This window comes from Myodes glareolus, chromosome 8 (genome assembly GCF_982192425.1).
Source record: "Myodes glareolus chromosome 8, mMyoGla1.1, whole genome shotgun sequence".
Lineage (NCBI taxonomy): Eukaryota > Metazoa > Chordata > Mammalia > Rodentia > Cricetidae > Myodes > Myodes glareolus.
The window spans coordinates 21,918,643-21,937,247 of NC_142033.1; the positions used below are offsets into that span (position 1 = coordinate 21,918,643).

An 18,605-nucleotide genomic window follows, 5' to 3' on the forward strand; every position below is an offset into this window, starting at 1 on the left:
GAGGGAAGAAAGGAGGAGGGAATAAGAGGAGAGAAGGGAGGAGAAGATATAGTCAGGACATCAAATAAAAAAAAAACAAAATAAAAAAGAAAAACAATTGTTTAGAGAAATGTGGTCTTCAAACAACAGATTTTTTTAATTGGATCAGGAATTTTAAATTATTTTCTGTATTTCATGTGGCACCTGTCGATTCACAACAGTTTTTAGAAAATGCATTCATTAAAGTTAATTGAAAAATAATATGAGTCACTTTTAACTTCAAAATTAGACTTCAAGTGTCCTTCGCCTACGATAAAACACTCTGACAAACAGGCCATCTGCTGAGGTGGTACAATTACACTTGGCCTTCAGAATGTGCTTGGCCTCTTCTGTTAGCACTCTTTTAGATTACAAACACACAAAACAAGTTCACCTTGATCTTTCACATTAAGTCCAGAGTATCTTAGGGAAAATAAATTTGACATAAAAGTAACCCTGTGACGTTTCTGTCTAAAGAAGGCAGAAATAAAACAGCGCTTTGTGTTCTGTTACGATAAAACATCAGAGGTACAGAGACTCTGCTCTTGAAGCCTGCCTTTGAGGAATATGACTAACAACACCTCTCTTGAGCAGGACCAAAATCCCTGCTCGGTCATCAACAACACCATCCCTTTGATACAGGGCAAGCTCCCAACTCTAACCTTATCTGGAAAGATCCGCGTAACAGTGACTTTCTTCCTTTTTCTCCTCTCTACTGCCTTTAATGCGTCTTTCTTGATGAAGCTGCAGAAGTGGACTCAGAAGAGGGAGAACGGGAAAAAGCTCTCAAGAATGAAGGTGCTCCTAAAGCACTTGACCTTAGCCAACCTGCTGGAGACTCTGATTGTCATGCCACTGGACGGCATGTGGAATATTACGGTGCAGTGGCATGCTGGGGAGTTCCTCTGCAAAGTGCTCAGCTACCTGAAGCTCTTCTCTATGTATGCCCCAGCCTTCATGATGGTAGTGATTAGCCTGGACCGCTCCCTGGCCATCACTCGGCCCCTTGCTGTACAAAACAAGAGGAAGCTCGAACGCTCCATGATAGGCCTAGCCTGGATTCTCAGTATTGTCTTTGCGGGACCACAGGTAAATCGTTACTCCTGAACGTGGGTGGATATGGTTATTTTGTATCTAACCTTGAGTCAAGCAAGCACCTGCTGCATGGCCTTTAAGACCTTGTCTCTGGAAGTCAGAGAGAAGACTTTAACCCTGACCACTTTGTCTTCTCATGCCAGCTTCTTAACCGCTCTGAAGTTCTGTTGATTTATTCATATAATGGAGTGATTGCCTATTCTACATTCTTTCATGATCATTAGATAAATAATGTATTAAAGTATCTAGAATTTTCTGTACTGCATAGTTAATGCCCCGTAAAACCTCTTCTCACAACTGAATACATGCCAACACCTGCTTCTTTCTCATTCTTTCTCTCTCTTCTGTAGACTTGAAAAGGTATCTTGCTATGTGTTGCCAAGGCTGTTCTCAAACTTAAATCCTCCTGCCACAGCTTCCCAAACCACAGGGATTGCAGGTTCACCCTCTTTGTGCTCAATTTCTGTCTTTCCTTTTGCCCTGGTCAAAACGAAATTGATGGTTAATTGAGAGAACGCTTAAGAGCTTTGAAACTTCCATGGGTGGAAAATATTTAAACTTTTTTTTACTTGGGATTTATTATGTACAAACTAAGAATTCTGTCACTGCAGCCTAGAAAGAATTATCTTTGTTGTTATGTTGCTCTTGGCTAATTGTCCTACAGAATTTGACTCTTCAAACAGATTACTGAAGAAAACATGACAAAATTCTTGCAAATAATAAAGAACCTGTCATTAACAGAGGAATAAATTGACTTTCTACTGTCTAATGCTCTGTGTGGTAAACCAGGGTATAAGAACATCATAAGAAGTAAGAGTTCTTAATATCCAGCAAAAGCGTACCTGTAAAACCAGGAATCTGTCTAAACATTCTAAACTGTCCAAGTGTTTTGGTAAAACCAAAACAGCTGTGCAGAATTCATTAAGCCTTGCAAGGCACCAAATAAACGTTTCTTAACTGAATTGCAAGAAGGGGTATTTAATTAATAGGTACCAAATGGCAGAAGAAAGGGGGGAAATGGAAGGACTTTTATTTACCTGGGGAAAGCACAATTACTCTTGCATGGGCAATGCAAACCAAGACGAGGTTTCCCAGGCACGTCTCTGGAAATGAGGTTACTAGCTAAGGTTTATGTTCGTGTATTTTCTGTTTTTCTTCTTTAAAGTATGAGCAATGCTTATTGGTTAGTTTTCTCAAAGATAAACACAAGTTAAGTCAGTACAGAACCAACCTGGTATCAATGAAATAATAAAACAGCCAGGGGCCGGTGGAGGGGAGTGTCATTCTTTGTGGAGGCAAAATGTATGTAAAACAAGTAGATACTAAAGACTTAAAGTACACAAGTATAAGAAACCAAGAAGTAAGTTGAATATAAAATGATCATAAGAGGTTTAAGGGAATGAAAACCTAACGACCGGTCATGTATATTTTTTTAGTGATGACTAAAAGGTACAGATACTTTTTGTGAGAAGCTTGTTTGGTTGAAGTGAAAGGTTGGAAGCTCTGAACAGTGAGGAACTGGATTGGTAGACCCCCTCTTTCTGTGAGCTGAGAGTGTACGATGTGGTACTGTGTTTGTCATGTAGAAATGTATGCTTGTTGTACTAAATTAAATTAATATTTATAACCTAATAGGATAGATACTTAGCAGAATACAAAATTAAAATTATTAGTGTGTATAATTTTATTCGTTTATGCTATCAATTTAAAAACAATGCTAGACATTGGGATACATACTTTTCACTCCACCCTGAAGATGCAGAGACAGGGGAGAACAAGTTCAAGGCCAGCGGAGGTTATATGGAAACTCAAACTCAGAAAAATACTGGGATGCAGCTCAGTGTTATAACCTGTAGTGGGTAGGGGCGCTTATTCTTCCCGGTCACCCAGTCCACGAAATAACCACTCAGAAAACCATATTATTTGCAATACTCTTTGGCCAATAGCTTAAGCGTGTTTCTGGCTAAATTCATATCCTAAACTAACCCATCTCTATTATTTTGTGTATCATCACATGGCAGTGGTTTACCAGCTAAAGTTCCCAGTGATTGTCTCAGGCAGCAGATCCATGGCTTCTTTCTGACTCTGCCCTTCTTTTTCCCAGCATGCAGCCTAGCTTTCCCTGTCTGCCTAAGTTCTACCTTGCTATAGGTCCAAAGCAGTTTCTTTATTCATTAATGGTAATCACAGTACACAGAGGAGACTCCCACATCAATAATCCTTGCCTGAAAACCTTCAGTCCAGTCCCAAGCACTGATGAATTAATTATAATTAATTAATTTTTAAAGACATAACAATAAGATACTTGATCTATAAGCTAAAGAGAAAAATACCTTTAATTATAGAAGGCTTAGATATACTCAAAAAGCCTTAAATTTGTGAGAAAGACTGATAGTCTTTATAGGTTCTATGTAATGAAAAAAACTATAGCATTTAAAACTTATTTTAATTGTCAAATAATAATTGTGCATATCCATATGACATAATGTGACACTTTTGATACATCACATTTTGTAAAAATTACATGGGTGAAATAGAATAATTATAATTTCAATCTAAAGTAACTTTTTGGGGGGGTTTCAAGACAGGGTTTCTCTGTGTAACAGCCCTAACTGTCCTGGAACTAGTTCTTATAGACCAGGATGGCCTTGAACTTACAGAGACCTGCCTACCTCTGCATCCTGAGTGCTGAAATTAAAGGTGTGCACCACCACCGCCTGGCCTAAGGTGACTTTTTAAAACAAAAACATTTCAACAAAATATACGCAGGTTCAAATAGAGTAGAACAAGACAAAGAATAATTTTGAATCATTTAGCAATAATGTGATGAAACTGAGGTGTGGATGATAACAGGGACCCAAACTCTGCTGACATGCCCTGCAACGCTTCGTGGGCTTTATCTTTTCGTTTGTTTGACAGAAGATCTTATGTAACCCAGGATGGCCTCAGATTAGTTATGTAGCAGAAGATGACCTTGAACTTCTGATCCTCCTGCCTCTCTTTTCTGTGTGTAGGGATTATAGGTCTGTAACAGCACGTGCAGTTCACATAATGATGGAGATCAAACTCAAAGCTTTGTGCCTGCTAGCCATCCCCTTTCAGGGATGTGACTTTGAGAATGTCACTTAACTAAGTTTAAAAGGGTAATTAAAAGTCTGGTGTGGTAGTGTATTCTTTTAATACCAGCACCTAGGTGGCAAGGTGGTGGGATAAAAAAATTCAGGGCTACCATGGCTAGATGGCCCAAAACAAAAAATATATAAATCCATAAGGCATGTTAAGAATTGGTAGTATTATATATAAAACTACCAACTATCATTTTTTATTTTAAAGATCGGGTTATTATTTATGTTTGTCTATCCCTTTTTCTTCTCTTCATAATAAGGTTATGTACACTTTCTTAAGGCACACAAAGCTACACTACTCACTGAACACTAGTTGTGCGAGAACATGATCACAGAAGTCTGAAAGTTACCATTTTTAAAAGTAAGTTTGAAGAGGACAAAAAGAAAAGGGAGACAGGGAAGAAGATATTCCAGCAAACAAGTTTGGGGAGGAGCTCAGATTTATGACCAAACATTTCCTAATTTAGGCGTGGCTGAACATAATTAAAAACACATTCCTAAAAGAGAGTCATCTAAGACCACAGAGTGCAGAGTCGCAGGAAGGGTTTGTGTTCCTGGCTTATCTTGTTCATGTGGAGCAGTATCAAAACAACTTCTAAAGTCTATAGTTAACACAAGCCTGTAGGCAAGGAACACAGGACACTCCTTAGTTTTTGGAGTAAGGAAGCATGGCTTGAAGCATGTGGAGACTTGCCTTGACAACATGAGCTAGTTCACTGAGTAAAATGCACTTCTGAACTTGACAAACAGCTTAAATTCAACAAATACTAACCTGCCATGAGCAATACTCCAAACATTGCTTAAAGCGCAGTAGTAGCACGCTAGACTCAGTAAGAGCAACAATAATGACATGATAAATAATTGTTGAAGATAAAAATATGTGTCAGAATTGTGCCAAATGTCTCTGTATGCAATATTTCAAGAACGTTCCCTACGACACTATAAATTACGTATATTATTCTTATTTTGTACAAGAAGAAAGTGAGCCAATGAAGATTAAATGAGATGCCCAGGGCATGTCTTATAAGTGGAAATGTCAATATAAAACAGTTAATCCTATAGACAAGGTTTAAATCACACAACTCCATTTCATTTATAGAGCTATTTGCACATCTATTTCTAAGAACCTGATTAATATTAGACATACTTAAGAGCTAAGCATAAAAATTATATTACATTGCATATGCATGGGGATCTTTGCTCATAGGATATAGAAATACACATGCAAAGATACAAATACAACTTGCTTAGTACATTTGGTGATAGATAGATAGACAGACAGACACACACACAGACAGACAGATAGATAGATAGATAGACATGATTTCAAGGATGAGCACTTCCTTGGTATTGGATACCACTTAGGGGGCTCATCCCTTGTAAAGACGAGTGCTCCCCCTCTCGATTGTTAATTGCCTGCAGTTCTTTGTCTAGGAGTGAGACTCATGAGTTTTTCCCTTCCATTTTGTGTGTCTACCGATTCCATTTTCAGGTGTTTTTAATGCAGCTCTATTGTTGAGGTATCATGAAACAGTGACCCTATCATTTCTAGAAGACAAACTCTCACAACAGACTCCCTGGCCCTTCAATTTTTCCTAAGAGAACATCAAAACTAAGAATCAAGATTAAAACAGTCTGTGACACTCTGGTTGAGATTTAGCACTCAGAACCAGAGTTCTCGGGCGTCAAATCTGGCTGGGCAGACCCTCTGGAGGCCTCAGCATATGTCCACAGTCCTCTTTGTGAGTAGACAAACCTGCCTTTTGGCCTGAGCCCTGTCCTGGACTCCAGTTTCTCTGCTTACCAAAACCCAAACCTGTATGTGTGTGATACCCGTAATCTCGACAGCTGGGAGATGGAGACAAAGAATGAGATGCCAAAGGTCACCCTTGCCAATACTGGATAGTCTAGGCCTTACAGACTGACTAAAACCAACCCAGACACTAGAAACCTGGAGTTCCCTTTGTGGCTCAGGGCTTTGCATCGGTTGTTCCCGCAATTAATGTCCAGTGCATGGACAGTGAGCACACAGGACTAACTCAGTAGTTGACATTCTAAGGTCAGGGATCTGGGAATGGTGCCCACAAGCATTCATGGGCCGCTTATACCCAGAGGTTTTAACTACTAAACTCTACTACATTGGGCAATTCTATCCCATAGGAAAGAAAAGCTTAAAGTAGCAAATGTATATATGGGGGGTATAGTATGTGTTTATTAATGTATGACTAAATATTTATGGATAAAAGGAAAATTTGTGCGCCTCAATTTTTATAATAATGATGACTGGAATTTATCCAGCGTTAGCTTTGTGGGCACTATTCCAGGGGTTTTGCATAAAACAATTAAGTTGTCATGACATGAATGAAAGGAAGATTGTGTTATGATCTCTGCTTTATAGCTGGAAAAACTGAAGCTGATTACATTTAAGAAAATTTAGTCTGTGCTATAGTTGTATTGGTAAAGTATGGATAGAAGATCATAAGCTAATAAATAAATGTCTTCAATTGCTTCCAAAGACGGGAAACAGAGTGTTCTTGATTATGGAAAAATGAAACAAATACTGATAAGAACAAGAGTCATGGATAAAGGAGGAAAAGTAAACAGAAATTGAAGAAAGAATCCAAGGACAAAGGAACCACTGAAAGCAAAGTGGATCCTTATGTTACCCACTCAAATGAACACAGTGCAGAAAACAAAACAAACTGAGCCAAAGCTAAAGTGAATTAATTTATGGGTAAGATTCTGAATCCTCATGGGCTTTCCTGACCTTCTGGTTTTATTTAAATTAATCAACCTAGCATGTGTTAAAATTGTAACATTAACTCCACGGTATCCATTTGCCAAATTTCCAGATATGGATGAAATATCATATTCTAAGTAGGAGGAAGTATCATCAAAGAAGGGAAACAATGCTCTTGGTTAAGGCAAAATAAACTCTGATAAGAACAAGACAAGTGTGTGCATGTGTGTGTGTGTTTGTGTGTGTGTGTGCATGTGTGCGTGTGTGTGTGTGTGTTGATCTACTTTAAAACTACAATTTAAATAAAGTCAAGCTGGAAAGTATGGGACAGGGAAAAGTTGACCGGGATCTTAGACTAAAGTTAGCTGACTTGTTAGGGTTTCTTGATTTTGAGACTGATGGTATGATCCTTTGTCGCCCCCTAGTGGATTAATTTAAACTACATTTTTCTACTTGATAGAAGATCTCAAATTGAGAAATCAATAATGTAATTGCAAATATAAGATACAAGTTTCTTTTTCTACCAAAAAAAAAAATTTCAGAATCTTTTTAAATAAGCACACTCCAAACCTATTCCATATCCTCCCAAAGCAGATAAATCCAGGACCAACTGTTATGTATACTAAAATATCTTGTTCAATGAGGAAAAAAATTAGAGTATTTATTAGTCATCATTTGATAATAACAAAAGTATTTGTTTCAAATTTAGCTGCTTTAGATTAAAAAAAAATTCTCCTCTTCCTTTATTATGGATAAGGTTGTACAGTAAAATGAAGTTTCTTCAGAACATACTAGGAAATAACAAGATAAGAAATGTGTTTCATGAGTCAGAGAAAAAGGATGAGGGGTCACTACAATTTATTTACTGGTTTATTTGTTTTTCAAGACTCTTATTTGTGTGCGGTAATGCTCATGGAGGCCACAAGAGGGCACTAGATTCCTGAAGCTAAAACTACAGGCAGCTGTGAGCCACCCTACTTGGGTGCTGGAAACCAAACTCAGGCATTCTGGAGGAACAGCAAGCACTTGTAACGGCTGAACCAACATGCCAGTCCTGGAATTTATTCTTGAAAATTACTTACAATATTTTCATTGATAGGTTGTGGTTGTGGTTTTTAAAGTTTTAAAAACCACAGGATTTTAAAAACCACAGGATTTTAAAAACCACAGGATTTTAAAAACCACAGGATAAAAAGCAGGCCTGCCCGCAGCCCCTCACTACAAAGATAACATTTTAAAAGATTTTGATTTCAGATCAAAGTTGTTAGAACTATACAAAGTTTTCTTAGATACCTTTAACCCATCCATCACCAATATTAGCACTTTCTTGTTTGCTGTTGTTTTAATTGCTGTTCCATTGCTGTGAAGAGACACCATGACCAAGGCAACTCTGATCAAAGAAAGCATTGATTTGGGGGTCTTGCTTATAGTTTTAGAGGTTTGTCCATGATCATTGTGGCAGGAAGCAAACAGGCACAGTGCTGGAGCAGTAGCTGAGAAGAAGAGAGAGAGAGAGAGAGAGAGAGAGAGAGAGAGAGAGAGAGAGAGAGAGAGAGAGAGAGAGAGAGAGAGCATCCTCCAGTGCAAACACACCTCCTAGTCCTTCCAAGCAGTTCAACTGAGGAGGAAGCGTGCAAATATATGAGCCTGTGAGGGGCTCTCTCAAACTACAAGGGTTGTCTTCACTCCTAAATGGTTTTTGGGTTTGGTTTTGAGTTTTTATTTATTTATTTACTTATTTACTTATGTTGGGTTTTGTTGAGACAGGGTTTCACTGTGCAACAGACCTAGCTGTCCTGGAACTAATTCTTGTAGACCAGGCTGGCCTCAAACTCACAGAGATCCACCTGCCTCTGCCTCCCGAGTGCTGGGATTAAAGGAGAGCACCACTACCACCCAGGCTTTTCTAAATGTTTTTTGAGTTCTTTAAAAGTTGGAGATAAGGGCTGGAGAGATGGCTCAGCGGTTAAGAGCACTGACTGCTCTTCCAGAGGTCCTGAGTTTGATTCCCAGCAACCACATGGTGGCTCACAACCATCTATGATGATCTGGTGCACTCTTCTGGCCTACAGGCAGGATACTGTATAAATGAATAAAATAATAAATAAATAAATAGATCTTTATTTTTTTAAAAAAAAGTTGGAGATAAGGCATTTCTTTACCAGTCTGAACTTGTTTGAGAGATCTCATATACCCAACAATAGGTGCATCAAAATCAGAAAATTAGCGTTAATGGGATGCTATCACTTAATCCACGTACCCTACTGAAATTGCATTTGTCGTCTAATTTTCTGCCCTTTAAAAAGATAAGTAAAAAAATGTTATGCAATATATTTTTATCATGTGTTTTCCTCCCCCAATTCCTCCTAGACCTTCCCCAATTTCTGCCCTTTTAACGAAAGCAAACCCAAAGTTATATAGTGGTTACAATGCTGTCACCTAAATCTCCTTTGCTGGAACCATTCTTGTCTTCCTCCATGTCTCATAAGATTGACATTTTTGAAGTGGATCAGCAATTTGTAAACCACTCCTCAGCTTAGGTTTATCTTAGGCTTTTTCGGAGGTGTATCTTAATTCAACATACTAATGACGTGATACTGGGTTCATCTCAATGCACTGTCTAAGAAAGCAAATGATGTCAATTGGTCCCATTATCTATAATGTTAATTGCATGGATATCTCTTCATTTATAAAGTTATTTTACTCTTTATGATGAGTAAGTGCCTAGTAGGTAGATACTTTGATGTTTTTCACTGTCCTATTCTCAAGCTTACACTGATTATTTTTACCAACTCTTGGTGAATTTTGCTGCAGTCAGTTAATAGCATTATAGAGATTAGCCAAAAAAACTCCACTTTTTCCCCCTTTACTTTATTAGTTAACATTCTATATTAAGGAAATGCTCTTAATTATGCTCATTTTGTGGTTGTATAATTTATATCCACAAGGATTCATGAATACTTGCTTTATTTGATAGTTTATCACTGTGTTTGTTTGTTTGTTTGTTTTAAAACAGGATCTTGCTGTATAGCTTTGGCTGGCCTGGAACTTACAGACATTTGTCTACCTGGCTGCTGATGCTGGGATGAAAGGAATGTGCCACCACATTCTGCTTTTATCATCACTTTTTATTAGTTTCCTTCTTGTATTTTGATGATTAAACTTTCTCCGACTTACCCAACTAATCAGTGAACTAATTAGTCTCTCCTTTATATTCAGGTCTTCTCTGAACAGCTCTAGACTCCGGCACAGTCAACTGAAGAACAAACTGTACTTTGTCTATTGGATAATACTCAATGAGTGTTGGATCTTTTCGGTAGAGAAAGGAATACACAGACACATACAGGGCGTGGGGTGACCAAAAGACGAAGTCAAAGAGCTTGATGAAGCTGAGGTCTTTTGAGGACGGAAGCACAACTTTAGGGGATACATGTGGGAAGCTTCCCAGGAGCCTTAGTTAATGGTGTTTAAACCCAAAGGGGCTTTCTTATCCCAGGAGATACAGCCAACGAGATACAATGGTAGTTGTCTTGCTTGCCTCAGTGCTGACTTCTTCCTGAGACTGCTCAGGGTGACACTCATGATTGAACTCATGGCTGTCAGCCAGTTAAAACTTTTTATTTTTATAACCGAAGTGTTGTGTTGACATATGGTACTCGGTTCTATACTAACTCTTCAGGATATGAGAAACATGAATGGGGCTTATATTTTACCACCCTTCTTCCAATGCCACTCCTCATGTCTGTCTCCCACTCAATATTACCAGGGTAGCAGTCTCTAAACCATTCACACATTTTGACCACTTGAAAAAGTATAGCATATTATTAGACCTTCAATGTTTAAAGCAAATCTAATGTGTATGTTTATGGATGCAGTCTAAAAGACACAGTTTTAAACACAGTTGATATTGAATGAACATAATCACTTTCGACAAGACTGCTCGGCATAACTATAGGAGAACTGGAAGTGCAAGTGAGGCGTAAGTCTTTAAGTGTACGCTGTTTTTCAAGGCTGAAATAGTTCCACCAATTACAGAGTCCTACAGGTCATCCAAACTAACACAAACGTACTTCAAGCAAACCTCACTCACACCTTTCAATATAATGGTCAAAATATCAAGGAACTTAAAAATTGTTTTAGGTCGGAGAAAAGCGGCGCAAGAGAAGGAACACTTTTGGGAAAAGACACATAAAGTTTTTCTTGTTTTTTTTTTCCACAGTTATATATTTTCAGGATGATCTACCTAGAAGATGGCTCTGGGCATGCAGTATTTTCTCAGTGTGTGACACATTGCAGTTTTCCACGATGGTGGCACCAAGCCTTTTACAACTTTTTCACCTTCGGCTGCCTCTTCATTTTCCCCCTTCTCATCATGCTCGTGTGCAACGCCAAAATCATCTTCACCCTCACTCGGGTTCTTCAACAAAACCCACGCAGTACGTACTCCCTAGATTTTCTCAATAATTGCAGGCATTCAATATTTCTTAGCTTTTGTCGCGTCTTTGTGGATTTCCCATCATCCATTCCTATCCCACACATTTCCTCATCCCCTCACATTCACTCCCTGCTCTTGCAACTTTCCCCCAAAGCAAAACCAAAATTTTAAAAGAAAAACAAAACTAAACAAACAGAACAAGAGAGAGAAGAATCTTGTCATAGAAGCTGTAATGTGTCCCTTTGAGTCCCACAGTTTACCCTTTACTTCATTCATCTTTACTTTTAAGTGTTCCTTGCCAGGAGTCATTGGTCTGGCTGGAGGCCTCTGGCTTCTACACCACTGACAATGGGCTCTCTCTGGGGCTCTGCTTTGGGTATCCTGTTGTTGTCCTGTGTCCTGGAGATCCTGTTATTTTGGATCTGGAGGTTCATCCCCATCCATGCTCCAACAGTTAATAAATGAGGTGGATATTTGGGTAGGCCAACTCAAGCCCCGGATTAGGTGGTAGCTAGGTTGGTTGGCCCACAAGCTTTTCCACATCTCTACACAGGCAAGGTTTTCCATCACAGCATAGGCTAACTCACCCAATGCAGCCTACAACAAGGAGCAGAGCCAGTTCTCCTGCTCTGAGGTCACCAGATTTAGCCTACTTACCTGCTCTCGGGTCATCATATCCAGGCTACTTACCTGCTCTCACGTCACCAGATCCAGCCTACTTGCCTGCTCTCACGTCACCAGATCCAGCCTACTCACTCACACTCACACCAATAGGGCCAGCTGTACTAACAAACAATATTTAAATAGCAACACTTAGACAGAGAGGTAGTGTATTAGATACTGTGTCGAGGAATTCATAAATTTTAGGTAATTTAATAATTCACAATCACCTCTTGGAATAATATTTTTATAATATATTCAATTTTAATGATATCTGCTAACGACATCTCATGGTCTCATTTTCGGCCACAGAACAAAACAAGCAAGGGTAGAGGGGAGAGATTCAAAAGTCTCCATACCTTCTTGAAGACTTATGCACAGCTAATAATTGATCAGGAATGGGAGAGACAATTTCTTCAGTGGTGTAGCCACTTCTTAAGATGCTATTATTTCTATAAGCAAATTTATTGAAATTCATTAGGTCATTCAAAAAGGAAGGAAGCATGAAAGTTGAAATGGGACTGGCCGGGAAGAAGAGACAGGAGTAAGGAGCCAAGGCAGCTATGGAGGAGGGGATGATCCAAATAACAGATAGATAGATAGATAGATAGATAGATAGATAGATAGATAGATAGATAGATAGGTACGTACATACATACATACATACAGATATATATGGTATTTGGATATAGCCATGTATATGTATTGAATGTATAAGTTATTGTTGTGTATAGTGAGCAAATACAAATAAAAACATTTTTAAAGGAAGAAAGGATAATTATTCCATTAAAACTCAGGATAAGCACTGAAAATGTGCTCCTTCTGAACTAATACACCAAATATCTAATATCTAGAATACGGCAAACTACCACCGTTTTTCAAATCCTTCTCTCCATTCTTTCCTAAAGGAAACCCTGGTCTAAAAGTCTATTTGTTGCTCTGCTGAGACAGATTCTTTACATAGCCGAGACTAGCTTCTGCCTTTGCTCCCTCAGTAGGAGTATTGTAGAAGAGCATTTCCACACCTGGTTGGGGTAGTATAAGAGTCTTTTTAAGTAAGTTATCATTATTGGAGTTGTAGAATTAATGAATCTTTCTTTCATTTTTATTATTTTGGTTTCGTGAGGAAGCTGACTTTAAACACTTACTCTTTTTCTTTATGTAATAGAACTGCAGCTGAATCAATCCAAGAATAACATCCCAAGAGCACGGCTGAGAACGCTAAAGATGACAGTCGCGTTTGCCACCTCGTTCATTGTCTGCTGGACTCCCTATTATGTCCTAGGAATTTGGTACTGGTTTGATCCTGAAATGTTAAACAGGGTGTCAGATCCTGTTAATCACTTCTTCTTTCTCTTCGCTTTTCTAAACCCATGCTTTGACCCACTTATATATGGATATTTCTCTTTGTAATTGGGTGACTACACAAGTTTTTTCAGGCAATATAGGAATTTCAATGAAGTTACATTCTGTTTTTCAAGTGAATGATTACAATGAATACAAAAAAAAAACAGTAAAAATCAGCTTGTTTTCCATACCCTTTACATGATTAAACATTTTACAAACAATTCCAAGAACATATATTCATACCCAAGCAACTTGTTACAGATTAACTATTTGGGCAAACAAGGTGTTCTTGTCAGGTCTTTTACTGGCAGGCTGCATTTTGCAGTTACACAGAAAGGGACAATTACATTATTGCTTATCTTAAAAGGTAATCTTATATGAATTAAAGGAATCTTAAAGGAATCACAAACTTAACCTTTATAAATGAGAAAGAATCAGTCAGTTCTACTTTAAATCTTTAGAGTGCATATCAACTTATCAAGAGTTTTTTTTTTAATATCAGGAGACTAAAAGAAGAAATAGGTATACAGAATTAATCATCATCTTTGGTCATCAACCAAACCTAGCAAGGAGAGCACAGCAGCCAGTAATAACTGGGCTGTTTTATTCTTGTTCCCTGACCTTAAAGAGTTCCGCATTCAACCATGTGCTTTTCCGCATTCAACCAGTCTTCTTGGGTTTTTCACCTCAAAGTTATTCCACAAAAATATCTTAGTCTAACTTTGTTATTTTCACAGCTTTGTTTCAGCTGTGATGCGCTCTCAGACCTGTGAACACATCTCCTGACATTAAGGTTAAAAGAATTTAAACTAGCTGGACTCAATTGTTAGTCATTAACTTGAGCGACAGTCCACCCAGCTCCTTAGGTGAGACTCACAGACCTTGGCTATGAAACATTTCCTTGTATTTATATTTATTCATCAAAACTCTGTATAAGTTGTCATTGTTATCAAATTAGTACAGTTTAGGGAGGGGTCATCTTCTTGACAATCCACAGGTAAAAACACCGAGTAGAATGGGAAGTTTCCAAGAGATAAACACACTATATTACGAGCTGTGGAGAGCTTCCCACGTCCACTCACACCATGCTAGAAACAGGGAAACAGAGCTGCAGCAAACACATAAAGGCACAGCAGAAGCAAAAGACATTCAGGGTCGGCAGTCCCGTGACCTCACCTAAACGAGATGGACCCATCAGAAGATTCCCTTCTGCTGGCTGACACCTGGAACGTCAACTGCACCTCACTGTTCCTCTGGCATGGCCAACGGCAACAACATGCTCATAACATCAGCATGGTTTAGGGAGGTTTTTTCTCAAAGGGACTAAGCAGCAACAACAGACTGAATGCTGTCCCAATACCTGTGGCAAGAAGAGAGTAGAATCACACCCACACGTCAGCAGCAATAGCAGACTGCTGACATCACAACACCTACAGCATGGAGACAGTAGAATCACTGACCGTAGGTCAGCAGCAACAACAGACCAGTGCTTTCCTAACACCTATGGCATGGAGACAGTAGAATGACTGTCTATACGTCAGCAGCCGTAAGGGACTGATGCTATCACAGCGCCTAGAGCACAGGGCAACAGAATCATGGCCATAGGTCTACTTTCAACTCCCACGATTAAAAGACCCAATTTTCTCTTTGGCTTCAAAAGCATTTTTATTCTTATTTAGCAACCAATCCCACCAGTCTGGCAAGATTGTTTATATGATATAGATTAATCCCATTCACATGCTGCAGAGTGGGGCAAACCACTACACAACAAAGGTCTTTAAAGGGGATAGATCTTATCATACGCTATTAAAATATTCCTTAGACTAAACAATATATGTTGACTGACTGCCATAAATACTGATTTAATACAATAAAGAAAATGCATATACTAATTACCTTGCAAGCAAAATACAAAACCCATTTTTAATAATATGGTGGAACTCTTGTTTATCTCCTTATCTTTATCCTACAAATTATTTCCCACAAATGAATAAAGTCGATAAAAAAAATCAAGGAAATATACAAACAAAAAGTGGAAGTTTGATATGGGAAAGAAACTCAAGGCAAGAAACCATACAATTTTCCCCTAAACAGATCAAGGACAACAGCAGAGACTATGAGAGGGGAGAAAGGAAAAATAAAACTATAATTGTGAAACCAACACCTACTACTAAAAAACTACAGTTCCCAAAATATGTCTGCACAGTGCCACATACATCACCACACTCAGGTCTGGTTCACCTTTTTCATGCAGAATGGGAGGACCATACTCGCTTGGTGAGAAAGTATAAGAACTTAATTTAAATAATTATCTAGTAGGAACTGATGTGAACTGTGTAACAGAATAGAAAACATGAGAGTAACTTGCAAATCCACTAGGCTATGTGTGGTTATGGAAAGTAAATCACTGACCAATGACAAATTTCTTCTTCCCTTCCCTTTCTTATTTTCTACTTTAGGCTTTACAATAGTGTAAATTTTTTTTTTCAGATCCCACTTTATTTTCCAAAATTCTCTTTTTATCTTCTTATTAATCATACTTTCTATTAAAAATAACTCATAGAAATCACAGATAGAGTTCTATAGTCAACTGAGTGGAGCTCAAAGTTTTCCATGTGCTGAAGTTTATGCTAAAAGTTTACACTTGGAGTCATGCTAAGACTGTATAGACGACACAGGACCAGGACATAGCTAAATTTCAATACCAATGTATAACAAATATCTTCATAAGATACTTACTCCTAAAATGATAATAAATCTTACCTCTGTATTTAAAGCAAAAATGATATATATGTACAAGGTAAACCTAAGGGCTTTAGTACATCTCTGTGTAAAATGTATGTCTCTCAGCTGGTTTTGTAAGTATTCAAGAAACTCTTGTAGTCAGGTATTGCCTTGGGCATTTTAAAGATATATTTGCTAAGGACTATCTAGATACAGAGGGCTAACTTATGAAGCCCATGAATAAAATTATATGTCAATGTATTTTTGTATCAGTTCTGTTTGTATTATTTTAGACATTAACTCTTAATATCCAAAGAAAAAAATTCCCAACTAAACCAGATTGTCAAGAAAAGTACAAAAAAGTTTAATAATCTCAGCTTGATATGTGAAAATTACTAAATAAAATATATCTAACTGTATTTGTTTGTTTATATACATGTTCTTATACATACATGCAAATGTTATAATTGAAACTTCATTATGTTTAATTTTTCTTTTAAACATCTAAACTTTTAAGGTTTAGTATGTTTGGGAAAATCACAATATGTCAATATTGTGGTTCATAGATATAGATACGGATTTAAATTAAAGTTCACAGTGTCAATTTTAAACATGTCCTTTGAAAGTTATATCACTATCACTCAACAGAGTATTTCAAATATGATATTACATTCATGTATTATATTATTATATAAGATGAAGGTTTTTAGTAGAAAGGAAATGTTATGGAAAATAAATCCAATATTTTAGATAATTAAGACAACAATTTATTTCTTCTCTTTTATTTAGACTATTGAATTTGCTAAAAATTGCATTTCTTTAAGTAATTCAATTTCTTGAAGAAGTTAAGCAGACCAAATAATAATTAAGCAAAGATTGTATCAATTCATTTTCAGACTGTTAGAACAAGTGTAGGGGGAGACTCACTGATTCCAGCAGTCAGTTCTGTCTCAGCTCCCAAATAACCACACTGAGACTTACTAACAATTACTAACTTACTAACAATTACTAACTAGACTTACTAATATTGGCCAATGCTTGGCCAATGACTTAGGCTTATTACTAACTAGCTCTTACTATTTAAATTAACCCATATTTCTCATCTACACTCTGCCATGTGGCAGTACCTTTTTTCAGTTTGGCATATTCATCTCCTGCTTCTTCTTTGTCTCTTCACAATCCCTTGACTCCACCCTTCTTCTTCCTAGTGTTCTTCCCTACCCGAAAATCTTGCCTAGCTATTGGCCAGTCAGTTCTTTATTCACAATAAGAGCAACACATCTTCACAATGAACAGAACGATTGTTCCACAGCAAATAATACCTTGCATAATTGAGTTGTAAGTATCCTAAACACTATAGTCCAAGTAGTAAATAACAGAACTGAGTTAGGGATTCCATTAGTAAGTCCATCTCAGAATCTACATGGTTATCAGAAATAAATTACATTTTGATATATAAGATATTTTTAGAATTCATTTATTTTGTTTATAGCCTGTATTTTTCTGTATTTTTAATGACTTATTTATTTTTATTTTACATATATTGATGTTTTGCTTGTGTGCATATCTGTGTACCATCTGTGAACCTGGTGCCTGTGGATGGCAGTAAAGGGAACTGAATCCTCAAGAACTACAATTACTGAGAGTTCTCAGCTGCCATGTGAGTATCTAGACTCAAACCTGGGCCCTCTGCAAGAGCAAAAAGTATTCTTAATCACTGAGATATCTCCCCAGTCAATCTGGGGCCAAAACATTATCTCAATGCTTAGAGATTTAATTGCTTATTAAGAAAAAGAAAATAATAAAATAAAAACCAACAATCCTTTTCTTACAATTAACTGAAAAAAATCAAGTATAAAATAATGAAAGACCCCCCAGAGGGTGTCTTTAACACTTGGAGACCCTCGCCCAAGAACCAAGTCCGAGCCACTGGATGCAAGAGCAAGAGGCAATTTTTATTGTTCACACAGGGCCTGTGGGTGCTGCAGTCATGTGGAGGACTGAGCGCCCCGGACTGGGTTTGGGGCAGATTATATAGGGTTGGGGTAGGCAGAAGCAGGCGTACAGAAGCAGATGCATGGTTACAGGGGTCTCATTGGTCAATTTTAATGAGGCCATGAGGTCATGCCTGAGACAGGGTGTTGGCTCTCCGCTGGGTGCATAACAGCTATGTTGGCAGTTTGGGGACTTTCCGTTCCCCCTCCTTAATCTTTCTCATGCGGGTGGCATAACTCCTGGTGCCTGACCACAGACATCCTGTCTGTGCAGACTTGGCAATATCATCTGTGACCTTATTATGAGCCCTAGTTCTTAGTTCAAGCCTTGCTATAAAATGGCGTTACAGCAGCTAAGCTAGGTGGGGGTCTTTCAATAAATAGTCTCATTTTAGATGTTGATAACAAAATGCATGCTTAGAAATAACAGAGGTGGGGCTGAAAAGAAGGCTCAGTGGTTAAGAACA

The 18,605-nt window shown here is 37.9% G+C and overlaps 1 protein-coding gene across 1 annotated transcript; it reads left to right on the plus strand.

Moving 5' to 3' along the window:
• The first annotated feature begins 549 nt into the window (after window positions 1-549).
• Window positions 550-16,514, plus strand: Gnrhr (gonadotropin releasing hormone receptor). Its single transcript, XM_087908733.1, has 3 exons — window positions 550-1,107; window positions 11,198-11,414; window positions 13,242-16,514. The coding sequence occupies exons 1-3, from the start codon at window positions 586-588 to the stop codon at window positions 13,484-13,486; spliced, it is 984 nt and encodes a 327-aa protein (XP_087764859.1). The 5' UTR covers window positions 550-585; the 3' UTR covers window positions 13,487-16,514.
• Window positions 16,515-18,605: the final 2,091 nt, after the last annotated feature.

Bases quoted from the DNA above. Each gene is read 5' to 3' on its own strand.
- Gnrhr (XM_087908733.1), top strand. From the start codon at position 586: ATGACTAACAACACCTCTCTTGAGCAGGACCAAAATCCCTGCTCGGTC. The intron at 1,108-11,197 runs GTAAATCGTTAC...TTTTTTCCACAG, and splicing joins TTGTCTTTGCGGGACCACAG to TTATATATTTTCAGGATGAT. The intron at 11,415-13,241 runs GTACGTACTCCC...TTTATGTAATAG, and splicing joins TCTTCAACAAAACCCACGCA to AACTGCAGCTGAATCAATCC.